The sequence below is a fragment of the Trichoplax adhaerens genome, genomic scaffold (assembly GCF_000150275.1).
Source record: "Trichoplax adhaerens TRIADscaffold_2 genomic scaffold, whole genome shotgun sequence".
Classification (NCBI taxonomy): domain Eukaryota; kingdom Metazoa; phylum Placozoa; class Uniplacotomia; order Trichoplacea; family Trichoplacidae; genus Trichoplax; species Trichoplax adhaerens.
Window position 1 is genome coordinate 3,769,699 of NW_002060944.1, and position 20,315 is coordinate 3,790,013.

At 32.1% G+C, this 20,315-nt stretch overlaps 2 protein-coding genes across 2 annotated transcripts; one reads left to right on the forward strand and one right to left on the reverse strand.

Annotated features, from left to right (window-relative positions):
* Nucleotides 1-214: 214 nt before the first annotated feature.
* On the reverse strand, nucleotides 215-2,594 carry TRIADDRAFT_53315 (uncharacterized protein; the record flags this gene model as incomplete). Its single annotated transcript, XM_002109882.1, has 4 exons — nucleotides 215-579; nucleotides 960-1,301; nucleotides 1,513-1,556; nucleotides 1,777-2,594. The coding sequence occupies 4 exons, from the start codon at nucleotides 2,592-2,594 to the stop codon at nucleotides 215-217; spliced, it is 1,569 nt and encodes a 522-aa protein (XP_002109918.1).
* Nucleotides 2,595-4,062: 1,468 nt separating this feature from the next.
* TRIADDRAFT_21030 (uncharacterized protein) lies at nucleotides 4,063-8,518 on the forward strand (the record flags this gene model as incomplete). Its single annotated transcript, XM_002109330.1, has 12 exons — nucleotides 4,063-4,234; nucleotides 5,273-5,412; nucleotides 5,875-6,174; nucleotides 6,775-6,856; nucleotides 6,936-6,994; nucleotides 7,096-7,203; nucleotides 7,310-7,370; nucleotides 7,484-7,593; nucleotides 7,694-7,850; nucleotides 7,970-8,034; nucleotides 8,271-8,341; nucleotides 8,434-8,518. The coding sequence occupies 12 exons, from the start codon at nucleotides 4,063-4,065 to the stop codon at nucleotides 8,516-8,518; spliced, it is 1,410 nt and encodes a 469-aa protein (XP_002109366.1).
* Nucleotides 8,519-20,315: the final 11,797 nt, after the last annotated feature.

Consider the following 20,315-nt stretch of genomic DNA (forward strand, 5'->3'; position numbering starts at 1 on the left):
TACTTTTATTCGACGATAAAGTAACGGTATAACTTTGTGAAACGAGTTTCTAGTAATAATACGATAATACATTAGAAGCTAGTTACTGCGGTACTTGTAAGATTTTAAATAATGCGATCAATTTCAGTACCGCAACGGTATTCTATCTGAGGTTTTTATTTAGCGCTTGTTATTTTTTAGTAAGATTAACTAACACATTTTCCGTATACAGTAATTATTCTGCTTCCATGGCTACGTTTGCTTCTCCAAGAACAAAGAAAGGACCCTCTTTTACATGTTGCTGCAATTCTACATACATAGAGCCACCAAAGACCTCAATCGCATATTTAGATTCAGTTAATACAACAACAATGTCAAATTTGGCCTCTAAGCAGGATTTGTCTTGCTCAACTTTGCGATCTAATATGAATTCAATCATGCCCGGCTGACGACTAATATCTCTTTGTGTCCACTCAAATTGTGCTAAATTTGCTAATAATTTTAGAGCGGCACATCGAATATCTGGAAATGGTTGATTGCTTAACTTTTGTAGCATTGAAGCAACGGAAGGATTTAATGCATCGTACCAGTCTTGAAGACCTAAAAAAGTCAACTCTACTTTATATCGCGTAAAACAAAATCTTGTTTAAGTCTTACAACAGCAGGACTAAGATCGTGGCAAATGACTGCGCTACAGGCTGTAATCGCTTTCAGTAAAGGATTAAGGTATAGGTAAAGATACAGGTGTCAAACTGATCATTTTTCTACTCAATTTACTGTAAGAGTACCACATTTGTGAATGATATAAATATTTCAGTTACGGAACAAACATCTTACAATTACATTTCATACTATGTCTCTTACAGTACTTAGTTTATTTCGTGTCATCATCATTAGTATCGCTAGCTCCAAATATATTATAAAACTAAATTAAAATAATCTATTAAAACCAGTTTTTACAAAAGACCCATTATACTTACAGGCACAGTGGCGTACTTCATCTGGAAAATTACGATAAATTTCAGATAAGGCATCCAGAGCTCGTAAACGGGTGGAAGTGTTTTCGGTAGTAACTATTTCGCCTATTCTGCTCATGACCTTATGGATTTGTTGTTCTTTGCATATACTTAATAAGGACTGACGCCCTTGATTGCACGAAGCAATGGCTCCGAAAGTATCGAGAGCGATATTTAATATACTTTGATCTCTAGATAAGATGGAAGACACTGTGACTTCCATGAAAGTTGGATATTTTTCATTCACTTCGATAAAATTTACGGTACTTGAGGAGTGAGTTAAGTGACCATAGAATACCAATATTCCTGTTTTAAAAGTCAAATGAAAAAGTAGTAAAATGTTCAATAATTCCCATATCATAGATGAATTTAATCCTTGAGGCATGTGATGCATTTATTTTAGTACACAAACATGTACACTTAAGATCCTGCACTAGTCATAGTATCCCAAGCGTATGCTATGTGATTGATGAATAATGGTCAACAACTTTAAACGAATTTGATTGTCTAAACTTACTTTTTAAGCTATAATAATTATAACCGTACAAATCTATTATCATCCTACAAATAACATGTACATTTTAAAATACAATTATCACAGTGATATGGTCTGTAGTAAAATAAAATAACTGCAGATTTACAATTAAGATACTGGAAGTATACAAGCATATTGTTCAATTATTCATCCTGTATTTAAGCAATGGAAATATTCAAACAACAAACGTATTTTATCATTGTAGCAATATTATGATTAATACGATACGATGATACGATTACATACTCACTTGGTACTATAAATGATGATAGTGGGTCGTTCGCTGAGTCGACAAGTAGTTTATTTAGAGTGTATAAAATATTGAAACTTTGAAGATAATGCCAGCCAAAAGTTGTTTGCTGTAACTGAATCAAGAATTCAATGCAATTCATCCTTAAGAGCGGATCATCACTTTCTAATTCATGCATCAATTTATTTAAGATACTAGTATTCATTGACAGTGTCATCGCTCGATGTGATATAGATAAGATATTAATGAATAATTCATAAATTCGAAATCTTAAAGTATCGTTATCCCAATCTAATCTTTGAATATCGGATATAACTTCTTCATTAAAGATTAATTCAAGTCCGTCACTCTCACAACGCGCTATGGCAAGTAAGGACTTGATAGAAAATGATGCCACATTGACAAGATCATTTGATATCCCTTGATTGATAACGAGTTTAACAAAATCCTTCACTGGATCACTATAGCCTACTTTTATTGTAGCAATATGGCAAGATAGGGATAATTCACGTACACAGCTCATTTCATGCAGAATGCCAAGCATTAATGGCTGTTTATATTGATGAAAAGTGAAATCGATCGGAGATTGATTGAAAAGCGTTTGTAATATTTGCACACATTCTCCAACAATAATACTATCGTTGATTGATAGGCATTGAATGAGGTTATCTAATCGATGATGGTGCACCAGATCTGTGACTTCATTTTCATTCATTTGTTTTACAATAACATTTAGTCGATGAAGAACAACTAACTTATCGTCAGAAGCTGGCAACTCATGGAGGACTTTATTAGCTTGCATTTCTAGCGACATGTTGAAACTTGGTTGCATTGATGATGCAGACTACCGTCGAGCACAGTATTAAGGATACCTACCGATGCATGGCATCATGTCCATATCAAGTAAGTACTTGTGGTCCATGACGGCCCTACGTATAGTACTGTATCTCGACTAGAATACTGTACTGTATGTTAGAATCTAGGATTGTCCTCTGCAGCACTATACTGTACAGTATGTCAGGAAGTCGGTCTGGCAGTCAACTCAGAAGCTTGCAGAGGGTTTTGGTTCGGTGAAAACTGGTACAGGAATGAAAGAATTTGCAGTGCAATATTTATAAAACAGCTTTGCATAAGCGTGTTATGTATGATAGATAGACTGGTAATGTCTAGGAATTAGGGCAGACATATTGCATAGCTGCCTAACTGAGAAGATAATCGTATAATACTAATACCGTAGCTGTATTGATACGTTCACTAGTAATTTACTAATATGTATGTAATATATATTTATATCACTTGTGGGAAAGGCAACCCAGAATAAAGAAGTGGACTCCACGCATTAAGCTACTTTGCAGTGTCTAACCGAGTATTGCATGATTGACCTAGGGTCGCGATAGAGAACATAACGAAGAGTAGCATCGATAATTATTATAATTATTAGTATAGATCAGTGTCGAAAATTTGTATTAAGGTAAACAGTCGATATACGTAAGGTAACAACTCGATATTGATGGAGGAGGCAGTGAAAGATGCTAGAGCACAGAGTCTACCTATTGCATACTCGATTACTCATTCTGTGTACTGTATACTGTATAGAAAATGGTTTTCTCAGAGGGTAAAGGCGGTTTTGCTGTAAACTACTAACATGACAATAAATCAATCGATGTTGAGGTAGTACAAGTAAAATAAATACTAAGTAGATTCACTTTATCAAGTCGTCTGCTCATACAGTTGCAACAATTTCGTTTCTATTCAAGCAGGCAAATAGCGTACTCAATCACTTTCTAAAATGGCCTCTCAAAACATCCATAGCCACTCTTCGTCTTCCAACTATTTCCATTATGGTTCTTTAGTACCAAGCATGATCACATGACATTCTCGTGGAAGACAAAATCTAGGCATCGTCATGGACCTCCACAATCCCGAACCTCTAGAGAATGATACCTCTACGCTCTAGCAATATAGGACTCATGCTGCGGGATTAATTAATATAACCTATATGTCGTTTACCGTATTGATAGTCGATCATTTTGCAAAATGATCGATTCTAATTTTCTACAAGGTAAACGACATACTGTATATATATAACATATAGACATAGCAATTGAAAAAGATAGTAGTACCCATGGTAGTATCGTTCAGTATGGACAGTGCTGTGTCGTACCTTGGCATATAGTACTTGTACTGGTCTACTGTTCACTTCCGTGTACTGGGTACAGCCGTAGCTTAAAGTAACCTGTCAAGCTTGACTAAAGCCATTCTCAAGTTAGCAAGTCATGGCCATGGCTGCGTTAAAGTGCATTCGCGGACTTGTTCTAAGTCTCGTCATCATCACTCTGCTAGCACAGGGTACTCAAGCCGCTGTAAAATATAAAACTAAATACTTCGATCAAATTATTGACCACTTTGATTGGAAAAGCAATGCAACGTACCGACAGAGATACTTAATGAACGGTAAGGAATAGCTTGTGATTGGCTTGGCACTTTGCAAAACTTGTTCTCGACTAATTTTTATACTGGCCTAGTGTGCTGCCGAGATACTTCGACGGCATCATCATCATGTACTGATGTTATAGGCATATCGCATGGTTGCAAGCTCTGTACAAGTGTACATGGCATCAGTTGATACTGTTCCATAGATATTCGTACAATCCATCTCCACCGATGAGCCCTAATCTAAACACAATCTGCGTGAAACATGTTGCTATTGTTTCCACTGAGTGTCCATCTTTGCAAACAAGTTATTAGATGATAATCATACTTCATTCTGTTATTAAGCTGATCTTCGATAGAATGCGATCCACCTTAATTAAGACAATATACTGTACTTATGCTAATCTAATCTACAGCTTTGATTGACTGGAATATGATAAGATTGATGAGCTATCATTTGACACAATCATGTGTGTATCATAGTACGAAAATGATGAAGAAACATCAGTTGCACTACTGTGTAAGTGTGTAGGAGACTCTTAAAGTCTACCTATACTGTATACTACCTAACGGCAGTTGTAGAGACATAGACAATATATTGCTCTACGTTAGCAACGAGGCTCGGAGAGTATTCATCATTAAAATTTCATTCGTTAGTGTATAGTTAAGGTACGTGTTAGGCTTGATGGTAAACGTTAATACTAATTCTTCAGGTCCAAACCTTAAACTAATCTAATTAACTTACTACGAGTATACACGGTACATCCAATCATGAATTAAAGTATATGAGAGAAGTATTGTACCACATACATCTGAAGTTGTAAAGTACTATATGTATATATAGTATATATAACATATATATTAAGAACCATATACTATAGTACGATAGAGACTTAATGCTGTTATTGAAATTGTGAAATTGAACTCGATCGCTTTCATCATCTTATTTCGTATACCGTTATTCGAATCCTACAGGATTGTATCACGCGCATAGTCCATACTGTACCAGATGATGGTACTAACTTTTTCAATTTTGCTTCCTATATATTATATATATAGATGATCATTGGGATAAAGGTACTGGACCAATCTTTTTTTATACTGGTAATGAAGGTGGCATTGTCGGGTTCTGGCAAAACAGCGGATTATTGTTTGATTTAGCACCGCAATTTCGTGCTTTGATTGTATTTGGCGAGCACGTAAGTACTAGGCAGTTTGTTGAAAGTACTGTAGCTTCCGTAACGATAACATCTGATTTAGTATAAAATTAATACCCAGTCCTAGTAATGATGCTTCTGTAGTTCGGCTATTAAGGCTGCAGTTAGCTCTGGACTACTACTGAGAAATTCCATTACGGCTTTTTAAAGTTGCTTATACTTCCAGTTACGAAGCAGTATGTCACGCTTTAGTTATTCAATCAAACCTATACTGTTATAACAGTAGAGATAGCTCCTTAGCATCTAAAGCCAGACCTAAGTAGCTCTAAATGATACTTTAAAAACCATAATGATCATTAAAATTGGAGAAAATTTAGGTCATATACGTACTATTGAGTAAAATAATTTAATGTAGCTTATGTACATCATAACTTTGTGTTATTCCTTTGTACATTCGTACTATATTATTGACTTATGTAATAAGCATTATACACTTTTCTCAAGCGCTATTACGGGAAATCTCTGCCATTTGGAAAGGATTCCTTCAAACCAAAGAATCTAGGATTGTTAACATCAGAGCAAGCCTTAGCTGACTACGCTGTCCTCTTGACTAGCCTAAAGAAATCATTAAATGCTAATAAATGCAAAGTTGTCGCTTTCGGAGGCAGTTATGGTGGAATGTTAACTGCTTGGATGAGACTGAAATACCCTAACATTATTGATGCTGGACTAGCCGCGAGCGCTCCACTTTACATGGCAGGTGGAGTTGTTTCCCCAAACTTCTTCTTTCCAGCAGTAACCAAGGTATCTTTAGCAAGAAATAGAACTAATGTATCGTATTGGCCAATGATTAATAATCCGATAAATGTAAACTATGTATAGTATAATGCTTTTAAAAAGTTGTCGGTCCAAGTAAAAACTTCATATATTATTCAGTATATTGAATAGTAAATAATTTGACTATACTGATACAGCGCAGTAGTACTACCCTGAACTTTATCTTCTCGATAAATACTATACAGCAAAACAGTTTTCACATTTTATCTCTGTAGAATAAATTGCGATATCAAGTTGATTCCGATTATCTAGATCGCCATTATTATAAGGTTAACGTGTATGCAAAACTTCGAAATAAATATTTCCATTACTAGAAACAGTAACGATCTTAAACCTCTACGATAGATTACTTGTTACCACAATAAGAAATCATAGCGTGTATAGTGTCTCTCCACATAAAAAATAGTTAGGCAATTTGTCCGTGTTTATTCTTATTTACCCCGTTTAGACGCTAATCATTTGCATTTTATGGCGACTGTGCAGCGATTTATTATAGTAAAAAAGGATTGTTGCTAAATTTAATAACTATACGCAGATTTGACTAAAATTACAGTAATTTTTCTATAGGATTACCAAGATGCGAATCCTAAATGTGTTCCTAATATCCGAAAAGCATTTAGCGCTGTGCTAGAAATGGCAAAGTCCAAAAGTGGTAAGAGTAGTAATTGATATTGGATATAGTGATTGTCTACGAATGCATTACTGATTTGGTAAACGAATATTACTAGGTAAGCAAAAAGTCGCTAAAATTTTCAATGTCTGCAACAAGCTGAAGACCTCTGCTGATGTTAGTCATTCCTATAGTAACAGTATCTTGCAAATCATACTTGACTAAAATGCTTGAATTATACAAACTTTCATAATATCGAATCGATTCAAATGCGTTAGGTTAAACAATTAATTGGATGGATTCGAAACGGTTTTGTTTCCATGGCTATGGGAGATTACCCTTATCCAGCATCCTTTTTTGGTCCACTTCCTGCATTTCCTGTTAATGTATGAAACCTATTGCATAGCTGCCTTCTAAGCAGTATTCAACTCAATAATGAAAGAATCAATCCAACTATTAGGATAACATCGTAGTTTGTTTTATTCAATGTAGGCTTCCTGCAAATATATAGTAAATGCTAGCCACCCTATACAAGGAATGGCTAAAGCTATGAGTAAGTAAATTTGCAAAGTCCTGTACAATTCTTAACTTTACTAGCTTGTAGAAATAGACCATGACTTTCGGTCAACTTACAAATCTCTTGTAATGGTTTATTTATCACATAAGAGCTTTTTTATGGAAGCAAAAAATGTCATGATATCTACAAACAGTACGTGCACTGTGCAGACCCAACAGGATGCGGAACAGGTGCCTCTGCTATACCTTGGGATTATCAGGTAATGTTAGACTTGCTTCGAAATATGCTATGCTACATTTCAGTTTAGTAAATAAGACAAATTCTTAATGATTTTGCAATTTGATGTTCACTCTATCTAGGCTTGCACTGAAATCCTTCTTCCTGGTAGTACAAATAATAAAACTGACATGTTTCCACCGATACCCTTTACATCCAAAATAAGAAAGCAGTATTGCCTTAAAAAGTATGGCGTCACGCCAAGGCCTAACTGGGTTGCAACTCAATTTTGGGCAAACCGTAAGATCTTTGGATTGAGCTTACTTTCTTCTTTAGTATTCCAAATAGCATTTAGTAATTTGCTCGAGTTCATAAACAAATCTATTTGAAATTTGATAATGAATACTCTCTGAATTCAGGACTAAAAGGAGCGAGCAATATTATCTTCTCGAATGGAAATCTGGATCCATGGAAGAATGGCGGCGTAAGTATTATACTATATAAACAATAATTAAGTATATTATTCGCAACATCTTCAATTACTTTAGAGACTCATAATTTTGATATTTACTCTTACTGATACCATTAAATGCAAATCGTGTTATGCTTCAATTTTATCAGAATAATCTTGTATGGCCAGTAGCTTGAAAATAGTCCTGTCTAGATATTTGGGATAATGTTGTAAACCATCGATTCTTTTGTACGTTTGTATGATCATAGATCTTAAAGTCCCCATCATCTAGCCTAGTCGCTATCCAGATTCCCCACGGAGCTCATCATCTGGATCTCAGGTAAAGATATTATACAGCTATTATGAGGATGTTCGTGTAAGTAGTAAAAATTTTCACTTACTTACTTTTATATTTTTATTGAATACTATTAGAGGTAAAAATAAAAATGACCCTGCATCTGTTATTAAAGCAAGGAAAATGGAAGCTAAATTGATAAAGAAATGGATTAGCAGTTAAATCATGAACAACGTTCATTGAATTTGTACGTAAAATGAATATACTCTACGTTTAGATTGAAACCCTTTAGATTTTTATGTAGCATAAGCACATAGCACGATAGTACTTTTATGAGATACAAATTTAGAAAACGGCTTATAATAGTCTTTGATAATATCTGCAGTCTTGATCATAGATACAACCATTTCATTTTAATTGATTTATATTCCGATTAATTGCTAGTTGCACCAGCTATATACCGGGATATATGTATATTTACTTGTTCTTATGCTAAATGAAAAATAAAATAGTCTTAAATTTCCATGTTAGATTGAATCCATTTTAAAAGCTACCCTCAACACCATTCTTAACTTCAATTTCATTTTCTGCGTTAATAGAAGTTTTAAGTTAGTCAACCTTATAAAGCATATTCGTTATTTTGATATGAAACCAAAATGGGTGATAACTGACGAGGATCTCGCGAAAATTTTATCACCAATCCTGGTAGCAACATAGAATTAGAAAATTTCACTATACGTGAAACAGTTGCTTACAAGCATTCTTGCTAAATCTCGAAACGTTAATACCACATGCACTGTTCTGCTATCAAAGTTGACGTAATAATGTTCAGTTAACATTTTCACTAGCTAGTGATGACACATAATATAGTAGTAATAGATCATCTTGCGATTTGAAAATTGACTGAAATTACGCATTTGATAAGTTAATAAATCCGAATGTAGTTCTCTGTAGTTCTCATTGATACTACACTTTTGAAGCACAGTATATGACAAAAGTAATGTTGAGATAAATAATTTAATTTGATATTTACGATTAATTGCAATTGAACTTATGCGCATTTAGCTTCATTATCTGGACTCATTAGTAGTTCTTTCTTATTCTTCCTAAAGTAGTTGTTGGTCTTCTGTTTTGCTAGTGCATTACATTACAATTGTACGACTACAATAGCTACCGTCAATGCAGCCATTTCGCTAATTTATTGAAAGATGGCAATCATACCCGTAAAGCTAATAATTCTACGCGTATTATCATATTAAAACAACTAATTTAGAGTGTTCTTATAACGAAAGGGCCTTCAATTTTATTTCGTCACTAACAGCTTCAATCAAAGGAAGCCCGTACTTGTAAACCCTTCTAAATTGTGATGAATACGAGTGTTCTATTAATATATATACATACTGCAATTCTTTATTTTTTATAAATTTTAGCCTTTATATCTTCAAACAAGATGGAAATTTTGATTTTACTGACAATTAAAATAAAAAGCAGAGTAATTCCTATCAACAAACTAATTTAATTCAAAGCACACTATCTATATTTCTATACTTTAGTACAGCTAACTTCAGAAGCAATAAATACTGATCTATAAATAATGTAAAGAAGAGCTAATATGATATTCAGACGAATAATTTAACTTTTGCTGTCACATAATATTCAAATTAATTTACCGGAAAAATAATGGTTTGATATTTTTCACCATTTTGGAAATACTAAATTACAACATCACTACTTTTATTAGTGACCATAAATAGCATTCTCGACACTTTAATGTTTAGTTTGATTGAAATTTTTTCCATTTATTGTATGGCATGAATTAGTGGATTCCCTTGATATAATAGAATCGAAATAAAATGGTGTATTATATCATGTAAAAACAACTACGACATGTTAGTCTAGACTTCTTAACTCATGTTTCCTTTCGTTAAAATCTTAGCCTTTTAAAATCATAATAAAGTCTATCTAACAATTAATTAATTGAATAGTAATACAATTTGAACAGGCACATTAATGACGTCAAGGCTAAGATAGAATAAAAAATTGACAATGACCGTTCATAAACCTTTTTTGTGACGTAAATAATATTAAAATTGGTATTTAATCTATTCAAAGAAACCTAGTATTGACTTAATCATATTTGATAAAATTTGTACTCGTTTTATTTTTCGAATCTATTTTGATCTTGTAGATAATAGCTATGATTTTAAATAAAAGTAAACAGCTATTTAAGATGATTTTATTAACGCGACTACATTCAAACCAATAATTAATTAAAGTGAATAATTTTTGCTATAGAAAGGATGTTCTAAAATTATATTATATACGGCTTCTTTAATCTTAGTAACATACAAATACTGAATACATTATTAGTATATAACTTAAAACCTATATTTTATCAATTATAATTTCTATACTATAAGTGATCAAAGCAATATCATAGTAATGTGTGCTTACTTTTACGGATATAATTTACTCTGTAGATTCTTTTCACCATTCAACCTGATATTCAACTGGAAACATCAAAATATGCTACAAAATAATTTTAAAGGCGGATAATTTATCTACTGACTGTATTAGCAAATGATCACATAAGATTTAAGTATTTGCCTTTAATTAGAGTTTAAAGGCCATGATGATTCTGATTTCGATAATCTTTATATTCCAACATCTTTTGAACCAAATTTAGAAAAATAGAGGCAAGAATTTTATTCCTTGACACAAGAATATGAGTTAGATTTAAGCTAAAAAAATTTATTGTTCTTTAATACAGTCTAATTTTATAGTATAGTACGAATAAATTATCCTATTCAAAAAGACGTAAACTTTCCGATGTGGCGATTAATTTTGTAAAGATGAGAATTGATAGTCTTGACGTTACTAGTATATCTTTATATCCCGTGTCATGTCATTAGTGAATAAAATAAATTTAAACGTTGTTTCTATCATTTTACCATCCTACTGTTACTGTGTTACCTTAACGTTAGGACAGTTTAATAGTACAGCAGTAGCTCATGTGCAAAATATTCCTATTTGTAGTGCTAGTTAAGATAAGTAATGCTTTAATGTGGATATTATTTGCTATAGTTCACAACATATTTGATATTAATTGTTATTATATGCTAATAGTAGTAAGGTGATTCAAGTTCTAGCTAATGATAGTCGAACTAGGTAGCATACATGCTTAGATTAAGATTAAGTATTTACTGATAGAAAAGCTATGTAATGAATATCTCAGTTTGAGATGACTCTTCTAGTCGTCATCATATTATAAAAGTAGCAGCGGCTTAGCCAGTACTGTATAGTTTTATTCTACTTATACTGTAGTACGCGAAGTATAATAAGCGAGGAATTTACTATTAATGTCTGATAATAATAATACCCTTACTGTTTACAAGTCATAGACGGTTCCTATATAAATGGGAATATTTTAAGTTAAATTAAGTTATGAAAAATTGTAGATGTGTCTAAGCTAATAGAAGTTCTATCGTTACGGTACTTTGCTGCCAGTGTTTAACGTCTAGTAAAATAGCATTTAAGACAGTAGTTACCTATAGACATTTACTTTACGTTTCCTCGTCGCAGAGTTTAAATTATGACACCTACTAATAATAGTCATTTGTTTAGAGTATACTAAATGACAATTACCTCATCATCGTCTAACATTAGTATCATATAATGGTATTTAACGCTAGTGGTAACTACTATTCATGTATTGTAACAGAAAAATTAAATCAGGTACGTAATTACTAATCAATTTAAGCAGACAGAACGGAAGGTAGTCATCAAGAAATTTCGTCTTTAGTGTATTTGTGAACGGGGTAAATGAATAGCCTACCTGTAACATATTAATGAACAGATTTATTTTTAAAGAACTTACCAGTATTGACAATTGCAATCAGCGTTCATCAAGGGTGAAACTCTCAATCATAACGTCAAGAATGGTATACAAGTGTGTTCACAACAACAGGAAGGGAAATTGCTGTTGTCTTTTAACAAATTATATTTCAACCTTTACTTGCTTAACTTCTTGGTAAAATAGTCGTGACTCCTATTATTGCTGAAATATTATTCTTAGCCAAGGATTGAACAGATGTTGCTATCATTACGTCTACAAAATTATTGACAGTATCACTTCCTGTGGTAAAATCTCCATAAAAATACCTTGCAAGTATTGCAATAATTAAATTATTTAGAGATTAAAAAGTTTTTCGACATCAGGAGGTAGATATAATGCAACTAAAGTCAACTATTGCATTTATTAAATTTGGCTAGTTATAATTATTGAAAGTAGCTTGAGAGATTGATTACTTTCGAATTACTTAAAATATATGATTGCAAATAAAATGTGTGGGTTAAGGACTTTCTTTCATCGTCTTCTAGTCAAACAAAATCAATCAGCTACGATATTGGTAATATAATCGATATTGATTTAAGATTTCCCAAATTGTTACACCAAGGTAACTGCTTCTGATGGATTTTTTTAAAACAATTTTCCAATGAAATAGCGGATCCCTCTTGCATATGTACCTGTATATCTTGAAATCCTATCTCCCTCAATCTTCTCATTTCAACAATACTCGTATAAGAAAAAATACGTAAATCGCTCTTCTTTCATGTTGTAATTAGATTTTCTATCGATTCAAGTGAAGTATTATGTTATGTTTGTGCATCATTTACCTGACAATATTTGATGAATAAATAGCGAATGAAAGTTACGCCCATAGAGTTACCTTTATAATCACGTAGTAGTCTTAGTTATCCATAAAACAAAGCACCACCTAGCGATACGATTCTCTACATATGATTTGTATCATCTGAGAGTAAATTATATAATACAAAATGGGAATTTAAACGGAAAATGCATCACATTGTTACAAATTTAATTTCTCCAATATAACTTGCAATATCTAGAAAACTCTGTACTTGCAGTAGAATAATGAGGAATCATTTTTCTAGACGTGTTGATCCGGTGTAGCTAAAAGGCGAGAATGATGGAGAATTTATTAAATATTTGTCAATCACTTCGACTTGATCAACCTTTTAATGGTATTGTTCGATAAATAAGTATATTTATCGATGCTTTACCTTAAAAGGAAAGAATGACAAATATTAAAACAAACTAGAGCTCACAACTTCTTTAAACTTTAATTACGAAAATATACAATAGAAAGCCAGAGAGAAAAATACTAGCTATAACTATGAAACCATAAATTAAGGACAGATATGCAAAATAAACGTATTGTTCTGGTATGGATAATTTAATTTTAAGAACTTATCTAAAAATATGCCTATTCTATTACTCTCGTGAATAGATTGAGGCACCACTTTTCAGAAAGTTATCGTGAGTTCTAAAGTTAGGCTTCTTATTTATGTCTAGCCCAACTGACAGATAGTTTTAATAATATCTAACCGATATTAAAATGGGACGAAAAGTTTTACATGTATGAGTTTATCACAGTATTGAAGACCACCGTTACGTATAAATATGCCGTATTGATTGTTATACAGTTGATAGCTTGTCGTTATGGTTATCGATTATAAAACTAATTGATTTTCCAGTAAGACCAAGTGAGTTAGTGAGATATCTAATTTACAAGAAAGCTCAAAGGTCAAAACGTGTTCTATGCGTGCTCTTACGTATTATACAATATAGCATAAAGATATGTAAATTAAGGTCTTAGAATAGACGATAGCAATATCATTTATTAGTATTAATTTCCATGTACAGTACATACGCTGAAGCTGTTCACGAATATAGATAGTAGATATAAAAGCGAGCTACGGTGCTTTTCACATTAAAGAAATTTTGTTATTTTTATTGCTTACGCAAAAGAAGAAAGGCTATCTTTTTTCTACTGTGAAACTTAGGAAGAGGCTTCTAGTTATTACGGAGAATTGATCTTGATAAGTAAGGTAGTTTGAGATATAAGGAGACCCACATATATTTCTGGGGTATCTTTGATACAAGGATACATATATTGGTTACAGGGTTAAACCGTCTTGATATGGATTAATCTTTATCTAGGTATAGTAGACATGACTGTAAGTTTAACCAACATTTAAATACGGAAAATTTATAGAACAAACGCGCTCAATCACTTTCTTAATAAACGGAAGGCAGTCCTTTTCGATTCGAACGTTTGATATTAAGGAAAGTGATCAACCAAGATTAAAGTAATGAAATGGATATATAAATATATCCATTAAATCACCCTATACAAGGGTAATATCGACTTTAGTTTAAACTTTTAACAATATTACAAGATAATTTGCGATTAGCTAACTTTAAAAAGGAATAAAGAAAAGTATTGCACGCTTTTATTTCTATTTCCTTCTAAGTAAACAATATCGAATTGAGCCTCTAGACATTTTTGCATCGTGATTAACCGACATTAAAGCAATAGAAAATGTATTGTAAGCATTCATTGAATCGTTGTCTTAAGGAGCAATATTAAATTAAGACTGTAGATAGTATCATATAGCGATTAACTGGCGGTACCATAATTAAAAAATTATGCATATATTTATTATATTACCAAAGCTCAAAGGATAGTAAAGGCTGGAGTTTGAAGAGCACAATTATAATAAGTGATTGAAAATCGACGAAAGTATACAAAAAGAAGTTAACATATTGAGTAAATCTCCTTCTCTAGAGGAAAGGATTCTTGAAATCGACGTAGATAATTATAATGTAACGAAAAGTAAAGTAATGAAAATGAAACGGAAAGTAACTCATTGAAAGTAAGGTTAATTTGACTTGTAACAAAGCAATGTTAATTTTTAATTTTTATTGAATATCTAAACACGTATGTAACCTTTTATTGAGGCAATAAAAAAGTAATGAGTACGGTCTATTTATAAAATCGTCTATTTAAAGAGTAATATCGGTTGTAGTTTAAATGACAACGAATAGAATAAGGTGAACGATTTGCTTTCACTCTAAGCATTATAATGAATTAATATCAATTAAGGGTATAAAAAAATACCAAATGGGTTGATTAAACTGTCTACTCAAAGAGTATTGGCGGTTTTGGTGTAGGCTAAAGACATTGCAATTACTCGGTGTTGAGGTAATAAAAGAATATTGAGTTAGGGTGCCTTTAATTCTAAATCTTCTTCTCAAAGAGCATTACAATTGCTCGATGTTGAGTCAATAAAACAGTATTGAGTAATAGTGCTTATGCTTATTAATCGTCTTCTCAAAGAATCGTATCGATTTCAGGGTTAGATATCAACATTATAACGAATGGATGTTAAGGTAATAAAGAGCGCTGAGTAGTGGTGTACCTTCTATTTATTTATGAAATTACCTACCCAAAGAGTAGCATTCATTACAACTTATTAGAGTATTCATATTATCAGAAGGTAATGTAATAATTTCAGCTAATTACAGTAGTTATGTGCTAGGGAATACAGTGACGGTATGCTGTGTAGAATAGTATGTCTTAATAAAACAAGAGTTAATTTAACAGCTCAGAATTTGGAGTTGCCGAATTGCGAACCTAGGTTTGAAAAATGCATACGCTACAGGTGACTAACAGATGTTAAAGTGGTAATGAAAGAGTTTTGAGTATATTAATAAAAGAATTTTGTCAAAGAACAGCATCGATTCTAGGTTGGAGTACAGAATTTGCACTAAGACGAATAGTCGATATTCTAGGGGCAATAAAAAAGTCCCCACCATTTCATTATATCGTGTATTAAAAAATGAGGCATCAGTATTAATTTAGTGTACAGATATAGTAATAAGACAACAATTCCATGTTAGCGAGGCAATGAAAGAAGATAGAGTGAGAGTGCATATATAAAAAATGATCTTTTTAAAGGGCAAATTCCGTTTTAGCTTAAAGGATCGACATTATAATAAATCGATGTTGAGGTAATACGCATAAAATAAGACTAAAAAGACTTTATTCACGTAATTATTCGTTTCATTAACACTAGCCACCATTTAACTTATGTTAATGAGGCAATGAAGGTGTACTGAATATCTTTCTAAAATGATCAAACACCATTATCTATTTTGTTTTAGATCTTGTCGCTATTACAATACGAAATGCTAAGAAATCAATTAGAATATTGATCCAATCGTCTCTTCAAAGAGGAATATCGATTTTAGTTTCACCAGAACTATTGCTTCCTAGCCGATCTTGACCCAATGAAAGAACATCAAGTAAGTATTTACAAAGCTCCTTCTCAAAGGCCATTATTCACTATAATTATTATAGACTCTGCTGAATATCGTGATAGCTGATTAACCACGGGTAAACTACCGTATTAAAAAGCACTGCATTCGTATAAGAGCAAGATCGTGTTCAACTTAAGAATTTAGCCCTTGTTCTTAACCATTTTTTCAACATTCAAGACAAGAAGAAAATCTGGGGTGCATTTGTAAAGCTACTTCCACCAAGATTAATGTGAACTTTAAGCTTCTTACATTTTATTAAGGTAAATAATCACATTGGCAAAGTCATCCTATCAGCTTCTCAAAGAGCCATATTAGTATTGATTTGACTGTAGGTTTTAATGGCTGATTAACTACGGTTAAAGTATTGAAAAGGCACTATATTGGATAGAATTTAAAATAGCTTTGTATTAGAGCAAGATCGTAGCATTCAACCTTAAATTATAGGTCTTACTCAAAATCATTTTACATCGTTAAAGGCAGTAAGCAAGTCTGGTGCGCATTTTTAAAACTATCTTCACCAAGATTAATGTGTACTTTAAGCTTTTTGCATTTGAATAAGGTGACTAATCAACGCTAATCTATCAGAAAAGTTTATAAGTAAAATTATCCTAACAGCATCTCAAAAAAGCCATATCAATATTGATTATCATGGTGTAATGCTGGATCAAGAGCTCATCCTTTTACGTGACGATAATAATAATCATATGTAATTAACTATTAATACAGGAAGGTCAAAGTTATTCATTTGTGTTTGTCTGCTGTGAATACGATTACAAATAACTGTCATTACATTAATAATAGCAATTTGGATCATTCTAATTTCTTAGTGGATAGAAATGATTGATATAGGTCTACTGTATTTGAGAGCGAATTTAGAGTGAATATGACTAATTTTCAATGGAGTAAAGTAAATAAAGTTAAATATCCTTGGAACTGATTCTATCATGAAGATGAATGTTATGATCGTAAACTAAGCAGTAAGAAGTGAATTCCAAACTGTAGGTTTAATAAGTTAGATTGATTGATGATTAAAATGCAAGAGGTAGACTATAAAAATTAATCAATTTTTTTTATAATATCTTGTAAGGATGAGATTTGTTATCTAAAAAACTTAATAAGAAAGGATCAGAATTTGTCGCACTGTCTTAGTATCAACTTCCATAAGCCGAAAGTCTAGTTGTAAATAAGGTAGCAGAAGCAGTGCATGGCTTTGCTAGGGTTACGAGTTGAAATAAAAGAAAGCTGTTTTTCTCTTAAAAAAATTTCAAATTCTGATAAGCAAATAAAGGCGATAACTTAACTAGAGAAGATACTAGCGATTAATAGGCATGATGATACTGACGATTTAAGTAATAACTAAGGAATTTGTGGGGAAAATAGTATATAACATATGTTATATATAGATAGTGTGATAAGCTAATCGGAGATACTAACGATTAATAAAACGCGACGATATTTGACGATTTAATAACGAAGGAAGTTGTGGAGAAAATAATATATTTAGTATGATAACCTTATCAGAGATGATGCTGTACTAGTGATTTATAAGCATGATAATATTAATTATAATAAAAGTAATGAAGGAAATTATGAAGAAAATAATTTATATAATATGATAACCTAATCGGAGATAATACTAGCGATTAATTAGCGTAGCGATATTGATGATTTAAGTAATAGCGAAAGAAGTTGTGGAGAAAATAATGCATTTAGTATGATAACCTAATCAGAGATAAATGCTATTGATTAATAAGCGTGACAATATTTATAATTTAAGTAATGAAGTAAGTTATAGAGAGAATCATTTATACGAATATAGAATGATAACCTAATCGGACATAGTACTAGCGATTAATAAGCGAAAAGATATTGATGATCTAATGTAATGTAACTTAGTATTGTGATTGTAGACAGTTAGCCATGTTTAGTATAATGTACGGTAGATATTTATCCTAAGAGATATTTGGTAGCTATAACTATAGACTGTAGTGGTAGAGACTCTATGTTAGAGTACAGATGACTATGTACAGTAAGCTGTTGAGTTACTAATAAGGCTATAGGTAAAAATAGAACTGTAAATCATATATTAGGATATGGTTAATTCATTGTACTTTGGCTGGTGTGAATGATGTCTACGTAAGTACTGTAGTCGTATCCATATTGGATTAATGATGGTCCGCATTAGAATAGTCTTACTAAGAATAATTTAACTATGTGTAATATAAGGTAAAAGGTTGCTATGCGGATTGCAGCTGCGAATGCTACGAAAAGTATAAAAGCATGCAACTTTAGATTATTCTGTTAGTTCGTTGTAGAAGTCTTTAGTAGTAGTATTCGGCTAGAGTAGAGCTATGTGTAGTTAATCTTTGTATAAGATTGAATAAAGCCCTTATTTTTCTAAAATTTGGAATCTCGTAATTGGTATATATCTAAGTAATAGCGAAGAAAGTTGTGGAGAAAATAATGTATTTAGTATGATAACTTAATCAGAGATAATACTAGCGATTAATAAGCGTGACGATATTAATAATTTAAGTAATTACGAAGAAAATTGTGGAGGAAATAATATATAGTACGATAACCTTATCGTAGATGATACTACATGGCGATATTGATAATCTAAGTAGTAGCGAAGGAAGTTGTGGAAAACATAATATATATAGTTTGATAACCTAATCGGAGATGATACTGTATGGCTATATTATTGTCTAAGTAATAGTGAAGAAAGTTGTGAAGAAAACAATATATACAGGTATAGTATTGTGATGGAGGCTTCGATATCTCGGAGGATTGAGATATAGTTGCCATTTACAATTAGTACACCAAAAGTTGTATAAAAGTTATACTTTATTTTAAGTAGTAAAGTAAGCATAGTGAGGTGGTTACGGTAGACCTGCGTGCAAGCTGTCGTGCGTAACGTGTGAAAATTAACCAGGAAACTAACGATTTCTGAGGTGGAAAACGGCGGTATTTATAGTTTAAAGATAGAGCATATGCAGAGAATAGGATTGTAGAATTAGATACTACATATACCATAACAGGTTACAACATAGCTGATGATTATAGCAAACGGCGAGTACCGTGATAACTAAATACAGTAGCCTATATATGAATGTGAAGTAAGCGGACTGAAGATGTTTAAATATAAGAGCAATGCAACATGTCTATATTTAAGAGTAGAATATAGTTACAGTATACTCTAAATACACTACAAGTATGATAAACTAATTGGAGGTGATACTGCGTGATAATATGAATGATTTAAGAAATCGCGAAGGAAATTAAGGAGAAATTAGTATATTCAATATAAAAACTTAATCGAAGATGATACTACGTGGCAATATTAATGTCATAAGTAATAGCGAAGAAAGTAATATATTTATGGTTAAAGAGAAGGAATTTATGGAAAAAATAATTTATATAGTATGATAGCCTAACTGGAGATGATACTAACGAATAAAATAAGCGTGGCGATATTGATGATTCAAGTAATATCGAAAGAATTTGTAGAGAAAGTTATCTATATAGTACCGGTATGTTAACTTAATCGGAGATGATACTGCGTGACGATATTGATGATTTAAGTAATAGTGAAGGAAATTGAGCAGAAATAGCATATATAGTACAATAGCCTAATAAGATATGATACTAGTAATTAATAACTGTGACGATATTGATGATTCAAGTAATGGCGAAGGAGGTTGTGGAGAAAATAATATATACAGTATGATAACGTAATTAGACACTATACGGTGTATCGATATTTACGAATTCAAGTAATAGCGAAGGAAGCCGTGGTAAAATAATATATACAGCATGATAGCCTAATTG